Raw genomic sequence first — 14,667 nt, forward strand, 5'->3', positions numbered from 1 at the left:
TTCTGTTTCTACAGTTAATTAACAATTTCCAATAACCAATTTTGAGATCTAAGTTGACTTTGGACAGGTCACCTTAAAAATTTGGTCACTAGATACAGAGGCAGTATGTAAGCTTTTAAGCACAACTCTGCAAATCTATAGTATAACAATATTAGAACTGATATATTACAAAGAAAATTACTTATGCCAAAATGTGTAGTAGAGTCCACTGAGACTAAGCTAAAATGAAACAAATCTGATTCACTTGTTACTTGCACAGTAGTTGAATAAGAGATGAAATTCTAATGATGCTAAGCCACACTGATTCTACATTAAGCTTACCATTGAATTGATATAATATACTAATAAATGCTTCATAAATTTAATAAACAATGTTATCAATATATAGTTTTTAGTAAACTGACCAACCTTTTTCAGAGCTCCTGAGTTCTTCCATGCCACCCTGTCTTCAGCACTGCATTTTACAGAAAATGCTGCCAGGGCTTGGGTATACAATAATGTAAACAGCACCTTTACAATGCAGGTAAAGTGTTCTATAAAGTAAACAAAGAGACATTGTGTTTCACATTTTTTAAACCATGACTTCAATTTATTATAAACCAATTACACAGTCTCTTTCAATTTGCAAACATAATGCTTCTCAAATGAAGAATGAATTCACTATGAAAAAATTCAAAACGCACAAAATCGTTTTTAAAGTACAAGCTTTGGGACTCTCCCACCCCACAGGGTCCTAGAGGCCATGCTCCAGCCCAAGCCCGGAAGTCTACACAGCAGTGAAACAGCCCTGCAGCCCACGCTCTATCAGCCCAAGCTGGCTGGCATGGGGCAGCCGTGAGGTTTTCTTTGTTGTGTAGACATATCCTCGGTGCTTTAGAAAGTTATAGCAGACAGCCCTGGAGCCTGTGAAGTCTTCAATGTACAAAAGAGGTACAGTGCAAGAATCCTTTCACTGCCCTGAAAATTCACCTCAGTTTTGATCAGCAGTGACTTCCTTCTAGGGGACTTCACAACATTTGTCATGCTCACGTTACAGTAAAGAGGTACTGATAAGATGTTTACCACAATCGACTGTGAGTTGTAGACTAGAGCAAATTGTGTATCCTATCATGTCAGCAAACCTGATTCAAATATCTTGGGTTAATCACAGTTGTAACAAATACTGAAATAGGTGCTGAATGACCCAAATAATCACAACAGGGGCACTCAGCACATTTGTTTAGCTTAATTCCTGACCCTCCACTTTCATTTTTCAGATACTGAAATTCCAGCCCTGCCACAAGTCACTAGTTCCTGTTTAATACAGTACAACACCTATGGTACTGTATTAAAAAAGAGCTGAGATGTGGAGCTAAGATAAATCCTGTTGTATTCTTGTATATGCATTCATTATGTTTCAACTTTTTTAGAAAGAGCTTTCTCTTTTCTTTCAGAAGCCCTCATAATTGTATTTATATATGTATGCATGTGTGTGGCTGTAAACACATACTATATAGATATATAGATTACATAGACAGATAGGACATCTCTCCCCTGTAAGAAGGCTCCAGTGCAGGGAACTGCTCTGAAATCAGGTATGAGCAGCAGGCAATCAGAGGCAGAACCAGACTTCACAACATTTGAAAGAGAAGAAAGGTGAAAGTTAGGGTTAAGGTGCAGATGTGCTAAATGTCCCTTTTTCTCACCTGATTAGAGGCTTACAGCACTCCCTGCTCCAAACAATTTCATTTATGTTCAATTTTGCAAATTGACTTTAAAACTTAAGTTTCCACCACCTACTCCTTTCCTACTTCAAGTCAAATCAGTCCCATACTAAGTGGACAGTCTTCCATACTAGCATCAATGTAACTCTGATTCATATTAAAAATAATGGGAGTTAGGCACTTAAAATCTGGAGTTCTCCCCAGATTTTGGTAGCAACGTGGTTCACTTTTAATTAAATAATATGATGCAACAACAAACCAAAACTGACTTAAATTCATTCCTCCTTAACCAAGGGCTGAGTGAGCTTTGTACATGAAAACAAACTGGAGTTGAATTGGACCGAATTAAGTGCTTATCCAGCATATGAGCAAGACTGAGGGGTTGCAGCTGGGGTTCTTGGTCCTCAGACCCAACATCAGACTGCAGGATTAATTTGTGAATTAGTGTCCATTTTCGTCTTTTTGTTTAATAAATGTTCACAAGAAATCCATACACACACAGAAACCTATGGATTTTCACATTCTTTTAAACACTATCTGAACAGCATATATTTACTAAGCACAATTTACATCTAAATGGTTTATGTAATTGAAAAGGTTCTAGTTTTTGTATCATCATATGCATCCCATGTTAAACAAACCAATGCACAGGCTTTACTTCTTATCTCAACTTAAATACACCAGTTTTCTTATAATGGATTTCATAGTATATGTCATCTTCTACTCCCACATCCTCCCCAGAGAGGGCACTCTCCTGAGCCTCTATCACAGCCCCCTACAACCTGATCCCTTCTTTCTTCCCTCTTCCAGAGGCTCCATTGTCATGGCATTTCCACCTCCAAAGATTAACGCAGGGAGGGAGATCCACAGTTAAAGGCCATGCATGTACCCACATGTACATGTGCAGTTTTACATGGCTGCATCTACAGACACTTAATTCCATTCTAGTTTAGGACTGAGCTCAGGTTCTCAATTCTGATCCCCTTCATGGCAGCACAGAGATTTGAGTCAGCAAGAGACAGTACATATATTTTACATCATGAAAGGGTAAATGAAAAAAAATACAACTTCATAATTCTTATTGTAAAACTGGGACACCCTCCTAACCCAGTCTGCACAGCCACTACCTTTGTCTCCCCTTCAAATCTCTTAGGAAGACTCACCTCTGTCATGTTACCTCTGATAGCAGGACTCTGTTATGATGCCTAGTGATAATAGCTAGGGAGGTGGCCTTCCTTAGAGTCTCTCATGCACCTGTTTTAATTATTTTGTTTAACAAACTCAAAACAGTACACCTAGGATAAGATTGCATATGTAAGCAACAAACATTACACTTGTCTTCCGCCTCCTTGTCATTCACTTGTATTATACACCCAACTGTCAAGTCTTAACCTTGCTAGATTAGAAGGTCTGTGGGGCAGGGGCTATGCTATAAGTGTGTACAGCACACTGGGTCATAAGAACGGCCGTACCAGGTCAGACCAAAGGTCCATCTAGCCCAGTATCTGTTTACCAACAGTGGCCAATGCCAGGTGCTGGAGAGGGAGTGAAGCTAACAGGCAATGATCAAGTGATCTCTCTCCTGCCATCCATCTCCATCCTCTGATGAACAGAGGCTAGGGACACCATTCTTTACCCACCCTGGCTAATAGCCATTTATGGACTTAGCCACTATGAATTTATCCAGTTCCCTTTTAAACATTGTTATAGTCCCAGCCTTCACAACCTCCTCAGGTAAGGAGTTCCACAAGTTGACTGTGCATTGTGTGAAGAAGAACTTCCTTTTATTTGTTTTAAACCTGCTACCTATTAATTTCATTTGGTGACCCCTAGCTCTTCTATTATGGGAATAAATAAATATCTTTTCCTTATCCACTTTCTCCACATCACTCATGATTTTATATACCTCTATCATATCCCCCCTTAGTCTCCTCTTTTCCAAGCTGAAGAGGCCTACCGTCTTTAATCTTTCCTCATATGGGACCCTCTCCAAACCCCTAATCATTTTAGTTGCCCTTTTCTGAACCTTTTCTAGTGCTAGAATATCTTTTTTGAGGTGAGGAGATCACAACTGTACACAGTATTCGAGATGTGGGCGTACCATGGATTTATATAAGGGCAATAATATATTCTCAGTCTTATTCTCTATCCCCTTTTTAATAATTCCTAACATCTTGTTTGCTTTTTTGACCGCCTCTGCACACTGTGTGGACATCTTCAAAGAACTATCCACGATGACGCCAAGATCTTTTTCCTGACTCGTTGTAGCTAAATTAGCCCCCATCATATTGTATGTATAGTTGGGGTTATTTTTTCCAATGTGTATCACTTTACATTTATCCACATTAAATTTCATTTGCCATTTTGTTGCCCAATCACTTAGTTTTGTGAGATCTTTTTAAAGTTCTTCACAATCTGCTTTGGTCTTAACTATCTTGAGTAGTTTAGTATCATCTGCAAACTTTGCCACCTCACTGTTCACCCCTTTCTCCAGATCATTTATGAATAAATTGAATAGGATTGGTTTGGAGTTTGGAGCTCCGGACTCTACTGCAGTACAAAAAAGTAACAATGATATAATTAGGCCCTACCAATTTCACAGCTGTGAAAAATGCAACACAGATCCATGAAATAAGCCCTTCCCTGTGAAATCTGATATCCCCTTGTTCCTAGGAGCACCCCAGCAAAGGGGGATCCTAGTTCCAGCTGGGCTGGGGAGGGACAGGACTTTTCCATCCCCTGCACAGCTGCTTGAGTGGAGGAGGGGGAGTGAGAGAGACCAGACCCACCTTCAGGTGCCTTCCCCTGTGCAGGATGCTCTGGGACTGGGCAGCAGCCCCGGAGGTTCCTACAAATGGAGGAGGCTTGTAGCGTTGGATCCAATCTTCCCTGTGCTGTTAGGAGTGCCCCAGCAAAGGGGGCTCCTAGCTGCTAGTTCGGGCAGGGCTGGGGCGGGGCAGGACAGGACTTGTTTTTTCCCTGTAGGCCTGCTCTTGGGTATCTCTCCCAGCTTCAGATAGCTCCGCACCATCTTCCCCACTCTGTCCAGCCCTGAAGGCAGCACTGAAGTTAGGGTGACAATCTCAAGACTCCTCTACAACAGGTTTGCGACCCCCTCCCACACACCCTTTTGGATCAGGACTCCCACCGTTACAACACCGTGAAATTTCAGATTTAGCATCTGAGAACATAAAATTTACCCATTTCCAAATCCTATGGCTGGGAAATTGACCATAATAGACCGTGAATTTGGTAGGGCCCTACTTATAATGACATTATGGGATAACTACCACATAGATTAACTATAAGCTTTTTGCATGTCCATTTTACACATTATTATTGCTAAAATTAAAGATCTATCATGCTTTTGTTGTTCTACTTAAAAAATACTTGCATTGTTTGCATTAATAGCAAAAGATGAATGTGCAGAAATTTTAGCAGAAGCCAGAACTGCTTTCAGAACCAATTTAAATTACTTGGTAATGTCAAAAGAATTAGGTTAAGAATTTACCATTTGCAGAAAATGTGATTTGTACAATATACAGCAGTAAAATAAAGAAATATTTCACATAAAATACCTCAATACATACACCATACAAATACATTTTGCAAGTACTGCTAGGATTAGGGTGTCTACCAGCCTTTCCTTTATAAACTCTGTTTTTGAGCGGGCTTTAACGTAGGCTGTGTACAGGGACGCTGTCAAGTATTTGGAGCCCAAAATGTTGTTTTTGTTTAAAAATCTGTTTTAAAAATCCAGTAGAAATAACTGTTAAAAGCATTACTTAGTGATGTTGAAAATCCAAATACCAAGAGCATGGCAATAGTCTCACCCTCGCTAATGGTAACCTAGTCACAATAATGCATAACTCCACCTACTATCTGGATAATAGCAATGCAATCTATTTTGTTATGGAAACATCAACCCTGAAAGGACTGCACCTGGGGCAGAATGCAGCAGGAGGTCTCATCAGCACAAAAGTTACTGAGAGCACATCAGTCCAATGTTCTTCTCCTGCCACTGGCTCCCTGTAGAGAATGATGTTAAGTTTAAGATCTGCATCCTGATTATCAGAGCACTAAACAGCTGGGCACAGGATACCTAAATAGCATCTCACCCTCAGGGACCAGAACTGCCCTCGATGAGACTCCATTCCTCTGGTATCTGCCTCCAGGGTGAAGCCCATCTGTACAGAAAACAGGGCTTTCCTAGGGGCTAGCTCATATTGTAGAACTCTCTCCTGCAGGAGCTAAGGAGTACCACAAACCGCACCATCATGCGGTACAAATGAAATACTTATTTTTTCAATCTTGCATTTGCTAAGAACAATATTACCACATTAGCTTACGTTTAAAAACCACACATGCACACTAACAATACGCTTTCACCTGGGCGTAAGAAACAGTACAGCAATGAAGAGGAACTGCATTTGATAGATATTTGTCTCCTTGTTTCATTTCATAATTCTAGAAGGAACTAAGACACAGTGTTGGGTGCTGTGAAATAACCTAAGTAGAAGAGAATCAGAACTGGAAGATTAAACTGATTTTAATGGAATGAAGAATGACTTAAATAAACCAGTCTAGTTTCTCTCCAACCTGAGTGGAGTACACAAGGTCAACAAACATCATGAATGGTAAAAATAAAATAAGTTTTTAAAACATATTTTAATTCTAATAAAGCTATTGTTACAAAGAGGTTCTTTACTTTTTACCTTGAAAGCGTCTCTTTAAAGGCCATTTCCTTGATTTCTTTTGAGACCCCTTTGCTTTGCTTTCTTGTACAACAGGGTGAGAAGTCTTTTCTATACCCCTCAAAAAATGACAGAAGAGGGCATGGCTGGAGCATCTTGCATTCCACTAATCCAAGGCAAGCATAACTGACCCTAGTGGGTTCTTGCAACCAGCAAAACTTAAAACTGTCCTGAGGCAGTCAGAAGAGTTCAAATGCTACATTTGAATTACTTTTCGGTGGCTCCTTCCCCTCAAGTCCTGCACCACTGCATAGCTTTCATGGGCATCAGGGTATGTCTACACTGCAGCTGGGTGTGTGCTTCCCAGCCCCAGTAGACGGACATACTCTAAGGCCTGGTCTACACTAATCCCCTGGTTCCGTATTCCAATGGCTAGCCTATGTTGTAAAGCCCACACTGCTATTTTTGGTGCTCAAGCTTAAGCAGAGCTAACGCATGCCTGTCTACCAGAGCTGGGAGGCACACTTCCCATCTCCAGTATAGACCTAGCAAGTCCTAGTGAATAGAAATTTAGGGTATGTACATTTTCATCCTAACAAAGCTAAATTCAGCCATTGTATTTAGGTAGGTCAAAATGCAGGGTTTTTTAAAATGTGGTTATGCTTTTTGTACTTTAATAGAAAAAAATAAAAATAAAATTTGCAGGTTAGTTTTTTCACAATATGAACTTTAGGTTCTTTGGGAGTCCAACACACACCCATTCTCACACTCACTCAAAAGGCAGAATGTGTTTGCAGTGGGGCATCTACTATAAATAACATATTAATTACCTATTATTGTTTGTTGCATGTTAGGGATAAAACAAAATCATATTAATGAATATATTGGTGTACTAGTCTAATTTTGCATTTACGTGACCAAAATAGCCAGGCAGTGTGTCTTTTATTATTTCTTAACTGTATAGCAGATTAGGGTGAAACACAAGCGTGTGCAAAAATCATCCCATTTATCTCTAATATATCTTTATACAACCTACATTGAAGTCCATTATAGAGTTTATAAAGGAAAGGTTGGTAGACCCCCTAATCCTAGCAGTACTGTGATAAGTCATTTATTGATAACTTGGCATATGCCTTTTTATTCTGTCATTTATATCAAATTAAATGTCTTATGCTGGAAGGCAACAACTGCAATAAGAGAGCTTGCTGAGTAAACAAATTCAAAGGAAAAGGTTAGCAATTTTGCATAAACTGGAAATAGTCACCTTTCCTATGTATACTTTTTTCTTTTACTGAAACTTAAACAGATATTTGAGAAAAACATTTTTTAAAAAGGAAGTCAGCATTAAAATTTAAGATAATCCATGAAAGGCTAACTAAAGCCCCTGTGTATACATAATTTACTTTCAGTGTAGAAACTGAAATATTTACTATTCAAGCTAAGACTTTTTCTCTATTTAGTCAAGATACATATCCAGTGATGGAAGAACAATTTTAATGTTCACCCGAGGTGCTGCTGGCCCCTTTCTGGTGCCAGAGGGGGATTCAGGCTATAAATGGGCAACGAAGGCAAACATTACTTCCCTTATGATGGGCTACAAGTCACTTAACCTTAGAGTGGCATAAGCTAGAGCAGCTCCCAGTCTGCTTTCACAGATGCTCATGCTGAGCTAGTGAAGAAGCAGGAAGCTAAAAGCAGTTTCATGCCCACCTCATTCCCATGGCAAGCTGAGTGCCGAGCTGAACAGAGGAAGAATTGAGCTCCACATTTTGGTTATTCAATAAGTTGTGCTCTTCTTTCAGTCAGTACTTGACCAATGTCCTTGCATGTTATTAGGGGGCACTGTGCTTTCAAAGGTATCATCTTTCAGATAAGATTTTAAAAAGGATTGCCCTGGCTTGGTCATTAAACCTTCTCCTCCCTTCCCACCCACCCCGAATTATTTGCTAGTTTGCCTGTACAACCTTCATTTGGGCCCCTGATGTTCATGAATTATGAGACATAACTACACAATCTCATACTATTTTTTCAAAAGATGCCTGCCTTTTTCTGTGTTCTGGGAAAATGGGGTAACTAAAGGGGTAACTAGTTAATATATCTTTTTACCTCATCGTTCAGTGTGTGGCCCTTGGTCTTATTTACTGCACACCATCTAAATCCTGTTCTGAATACAAAATTATTAATTTCCTCTGGGGCTTTTCTACAGTACTCATCACAAAAAATCCATTTATCCTCACAACGCCCCTGTCAGAATGTATTTTCATCATCTCCATTTCACAGATGGGGCATTAAATCACAGAGAAAGCAAGTTCAAAATTGTCAAAAGTGTCTACCGATTGTGGTTGCCCAACTTAACACACCCAGGTTCTGATTTTACAGAGTACTTAGCATGTATATGATACTTTATGTGTTCAAAGCACAGCTCTCCTTGACTTCATTACAGCTTTGACCCCACAGTCTCAAGTCAGGCACCCAGGAAAGAGGAACTTATGATGAGTGGTTACCTGTGAAAAGTTTGGCTTACGTGATTTGCCCAGCATTAAGAATACTGTGGCAGAGGAAGGGGCAGAATTCAATTCACAAGGATGGCATTCAACTGCCTTAACCACAAGACCACCCTTTCTGTTTCTGCAGTCTCCTGCCACATACATTACATAACTACCTACTTCTGCAACATATGTGTCAGGGCTTCTGTAGACAACAGCCGCACTTGCTACACAACCCTGATTCACTCCCTGAGAACTGTCTACTCTGTGCACTGTGCAAAGGCTGTAAGGATGAATTCACATCTTTCACAGGTACCCTACACCTATGAAGAGAATTTTACTTAATCACAATGCCAAGCATGTCAAATACACATCAGCTCTGCCCATCTTAGAGTTTTTAGGTTTTTAAAATTCACAGATTGTTTCAGCAACTGAACACAGTGACTATTTTGCAGGTCACACTACACAGCAGGTGCACTCTACATGTACAATGTGTACTCTCTTAGTCCTCTCTCAATAAATTGATGTGACTAGAGCCTGTAAATGTTCTGACCTCTAACATTAAGCTTCTCTGTAATAAGACTTAATTTGTGTTATTTCTTTACAACGGGTTCAGATCAATTTTCACCCTCTGAATGAAGAGACTGAACAGTTATAATGGTATTATTTTGCCTTAATCAATATAGGAATGAAAAAGATACCAAGATGGTACAACAGTTAATAAGGTAGCTAATGCAATTCCCAGAACTATACTTGAAGGGCAATATATGAAGTTTCGGTCCTGCTTCTTAAGTGCTAATGTTCTCAAAGAATACTACATAGATATGATTAGATCCCAAAAATGGATTTGAAGCAAAAAAGATGAACTGACACATTAAATACTTGAAGAATAAGGTAACTGTAGTTTACCATAAGGACTATAATCAAATGCACAAATACTTAAAAATTGTCTGCACTCCAAAGAAAGGGTATTGTAATATGATGCAGAATCCAATATCAGTATAAAATTGTGTCTCTCAAAAAATGAAGAGAAAAAAAACCTCCATATATTCTAAACACAGATTTTGTGTTTTCTGTGTTCTTATGACTCAGAGCCCCCTGGCACTAGGTTTTGCATCATATTGCAATACCATTTCTTCTATAAAATACTTTAGTATAAAGTTGGTAAAGTTGGAAGAGCATTCTAGGAACAGGTAGTATAAGACCACATCCCATGCATCCTCTTTGCCTCAGAATCCTCATTTCCCGTCCTGCCACAATTGCTGTGCTCTGGAATCAAACTGAAAAGTTGGAGAAAGCTTGGGAAGCAGCATGGTGAAATGTGGGTTCTATTCTCAGCTCTACCACTGACCTGCTGTGTGACCTTTGGCAAGTCACTTTACCTCTCCCAGTCTCAATTTCACCGTACGTAAAAGGGTGATCATGCTACTTTACTTTGTGAATTACAAACACATTACATAAGAGCTAAATATCACTATTATTGTATGTACAAATAATAAAACATTTCACCAAGCTCCCATCTCTGTATTTGGAGAGTGAGAAATGGAGGGGCAAAGCTTGAGTCACGCTGGGACCCAGGTTCAAGACCTACTGCTTTGCAATATAGACAGAGACTCAGTGGACTCATGCTATGGGAATCTGCCAAAAGTATCTCACAATCCTTCTGACCTTCTTTTTCCTCTGGACAGTCAAGTTTTCCCACACTGCTCACAAAGAGAGGGCTACAGCAGCCACATTTGGGGAGGATACTAGGAAATTTGAGAATGGATGGTGGGACTCAGGCTGTCATATGCAGTGTAGATGCTGGAGCCCCAGGCTGGGACCTAGGGTTCAATAATTCCTAACCAAGGGCTACAAATGAGTGTAGCTGCTGTAGTCCTATGTTAACAAACCCAAAGTCTTTTAACTTGACATCTACTAACCCTAAGCTTACACAGCAGAGTACACATATCCTTCAGCACCCAAATGCTACCTTCCCCTGCTGTGTAAATCACTGTGGGCCTCAGGGAGGAGATAAGCACCCAGGTGCCTAGAGTGAGACCGCAGTGCACATTCCTAGGGGCCAAGTCACAAGTGCGTAGGGAGCTTTTACTGCACAAGTAAGCTGAGATGCCTACAGGGATAGGCACCAGCTAAGTGGAAGTACTGTGGATAGCAGCAGTGCCTAGAAGTGGGAGTTAGGCACCTAAGTACCTACGCGGATTTCATCCTAAGTAAACATAAAGAATTGTGAAATCAAAAGCTAAGTCACCTTGTTTAGGACTGTACATTGACTAGTCACAAAATACTCCACGGTCAACTACCCTTTTTACAAGTATAGATATATTTCAAATATCTTGAATTTTGGTAACTAAGACTGCAGTTCATGAGCGTCTATTTAGAATTTATACTATGTGCTGATTCCATTATAGTTGCTGCGTTACTGCAATTAACATCTTTGTATGCGACCTCCTATTAAACATGATTGCTGCAATTTGAACTCAAACTCAAAATATATTACTATCTTTCACCCTTAGGCACTCAGTTCAACTTGAAATATTGAGCTGCCCCTCTAGAGAAAAGAGATGAAGGTCATACAAAGGACACGTATTTTTCCCCAGTAAAATAACTTAATAGTTTTTCTCAGGCTTTGGTTCTTTGTTGTATTGGTTGACTGATAAGGTGAGAGAAGACAGGGGACACAGATAAGCCTGTCAAACCACAACAAAAATTTCTGTTCAATGCCACCTTCTGTAGATAAGGCAGAGTCACTATTTCAGAAAACACAGCAGACAAGCTCTGACTTGCTGTGTTTTTAGAACTACCATGAATGCACACAGTTACGTTTACAATCATTTAAATATATGCATTTTTAGAGCATACCTTTGCACAATGGCTGTGGCATGGTTAAAATCTGGACGAGCAAAAGGGATGAGACATCTCTGTAAAGTACTGGAACCTCTGGCAATTCTTCACTGCTCATCCTGAAAAATTATTAAAATCATCACTTTTGACACTATAATCCATCTTTCACTTTTACATTTTACTTTGCATTTTAATTTTAAATGTTTGTCATTGCAATATTACATGATCGCAAGCTTTTGGAATTCTAATATCTGATAATACTAATGAAACTATAGTTTTAAGATCACATTTTAGTCTACGGTACTTATGAAAAATCACAATTTGAGCATTTGACTATTGTTACTAGTAGTTAACATTTCTAAAGACCTAAAGATACAACTCACCTGTGACATTCAATGTGTCTCCCTAAATGCTCATGAGCCACAAACTCCCAGTCATGCACAAAAATAATTTATAAAAAACCTTAAGATTCTGGGAGGCAATTTAGCGTGTTCCTCCTCAAAAAGGTTTAGCACATATACATGTAGATTCACAAACACACATCACTACAGTATTCAAGATTAACATTCTGTCCCACAGGATGAATTCCACTGAAAAACACTGAGATCCTATATAAGACTTTCCCTTACTTCATGAGATGGAATAAGAACTGTACTGCCACATGTACAGGCTTGGAAGACTTAGATTTTATCGGTAAATGTTGATTTCACTATCCACACAAAAACCATCAAAAATATTTACATCAACAATAATCAAAATTTACAGATAGGCAAAGAAAGAAAAATGCTGCTTGAGAACTCAGAGTTTGATTTAAGGATATTTACTTTATATACTTTGACATGTGATATTGACAATTTGTGTTGCAATGGTTATACAGCTTTAACATTTTGGATCTCAATGTCTACTGTCAATGAACAACTATTGTCTGATTCCCATATTGCCTGACTCCTGCCATAATTTCCTGCAACTGTGAAAATTTAAATTGATTAAAAAAGAAATGCTTAAATCCAAAATTTTGCACAGCTATAAATATTTCAATTGATAAAAATAAAACATACTTAAAATAAACATTAAGAAACATTAAGAAATAAACTTAAATGTTTAACAAATACACATATCCATCAGAATTATAATAAAAATAAAAATTGAATTCTGCCAAGCCTACAAATGTTAGGGAAAAGGAAAAAAGTCAGCTAGATTTCTGCCCAATTTTTAGAGTCTCAATCCTGCAACATTTTATTAAGAACCATAAGTTTTATGAAAAAATTCATATGGCTAGATAGAGAGAGCAACCACAGAAAAAGATACTATAGATTTCCTTTTAGATTAATCAGTTTCATTCAACAATACAATTTTATCAGTTATCTACTTATAAGTAAGGCTACATTTTAGTCACAAGTATTTTTAGTAAAAAAGTCATGGACAGGTCACGGGCAGTAAACTAAAAATACCCGTGACTAAAACTTGGTGGTGGTGGGGGGCTGCTGCCTGGGGGGGCAGCGGGTGCTGGGGGAAGGCAGCCCGGGTGCTGGGGGGTGGACTGGCAGCAGCCCGGGACCCCACTGGTTAGGGTGGGTGGGGGTTTTTTGGAGCCAGCAGACTTCCTATCTGGCTCAGCACCTCTTTGCCAGGGGTTGGGGCACAGGACAGGGTGAACTGGGCTCTGGGCTGCACTTATCTGGGGGGCTCCCTGGAAGCAGCTCAGCTGCGAGGCGGAGGCGTGGCCAGGCAGCTCTGCGTGCTGCCTCTGCCCAGAGCACTGGCCACGTCTCGGCCTAGCAGCTGAGCAAAGAGGATGTTGCGGTTTCCGAGGAGACCCCAAGTAAGCGCTGCCCAGAGCCTGCCTCACCCCGTCCAGTGTGCCAACCCCCTGTCCTCTGCCACACCCAAACTCTGCTGGGGGGCAGGGTGTCTGGTGGCCCAAGACTGCCCCAGCGGTAGCTGGTATGACTGGTGCAGGGGCTGCCTGAGCTGCACCTGAGCCAGGCATACTGGCTGCTGCAGAAGTCACGGGAAGTCACAGAAATCGTGACTTCTGTGACAAACTCGCAGCCTCATTTATAAGTAGAGTGTGCTAACAAGTACTAGTGGCATTTTTCTAGCTTAGTAAATGGCTTTAAGTATGTGCAGTGTTTCCCAAACTTATTAGATTGAGCTCCCCTTCTTTGCGTCTGTAGTATTTTACGTTTTCCCACCACCCCCTGCCACACAAATATACATATCGATTAAACAAAAAAATAAAAGATCAACATGCAACTCTCACTTCATGCTAAAAACAGTAAGTCATTGGTTCAAACTGAGCCACCAATCAATCTATTGTTTGTAATAAATGCAAAAGCAAAACTGTGATTGCGCTCGATGCTTACAATTAAATGTGCACACTGCGTCGAAGAAAACGGATTAACATATAGATGGCAATGACAGCGTATAATGCTATACAAGTTTAACAGAAATCTGTTAAAATGTATAGCGCCATCTAGAGCCAAATGCACAATGCCATCTGAAGAACCAATATGTCTGGAGGAATCAGCTTTGCTAATTATTCATTGCTGTGGGTAAAATGTGCGCAGTATGCTTTTTTCCTCTAAAACTTCTCATGCCCCCTCCCAGAGGCTCGCCCCCCAGTTTGAGAACTTCTGATGTAGCGCATACAGTACGACCAACTGGGTCAGATATTGCAATCTAAGTAGCAAGGAAAATGCACCTTGAAAGCTGGGGTGCATTTTTGATCGGTCCAGGAGCAACAGGGATAGCCAGTTCCCTGGGAACACCCCACCTCCACCACCCTGGGTGGGAGTGGGGGTAGAAGGAGATCTCAAGGAGCAGCAGCTGGGGGCAGTGCCACACACAATCCCCCTAGTTCCCCTCCTGCTCCTGACGGCCTGCAGCATATATGTATAGAAGAGGGGGAAAGTACTGCTTCTTTCTCATTCTCCTACC

General features: G+C 40.2%; 1 protein-coding gene across 1 annotated transcript in view; it reads right to left on the minus strand.

Annotated features, from left to right (window-relative positions):
* UBR3 (ubiquitin protein ligase E3 component n-recognin 3) overlaps positions 1 to 14,667 on the minus strand; it is a 217,965-nt gene that overhangs the window by 20,732 nt on the left and 182,566 nt on the right. Inside the window, exons 33-34 of the mRNA XM_050916261.1 lie at positions 11,746 to 11,846; positions 409 to 533 (exon numbers count right to left, since the gene is read on the minus strand). Of these exons, the coding sequence (XP_050772218.1) occupies positions 409 to 533; positions 11,746 to 11,846 (226 nt within the window). The remainder of the gene's footprint in view (positions 1 to 408; positions 534 to 11,745; positions 11,847 to 14,667) is intronic.

Source organism: Gopherus flavomarginatus, chromosome 10, assembly GCF_025201925.1.
Source record: "Gopherus flavomarginatus isolate rGopFla2 chromosome 10, rGopFla2.mat.asm, whole genome shotgun sequence".
Classification (NCBI taxonomy): Eukaryota; Metazoa; Chordata; order Testudines; family Testudinidae; genus Gopherus; species Gopherus flavomarginatus.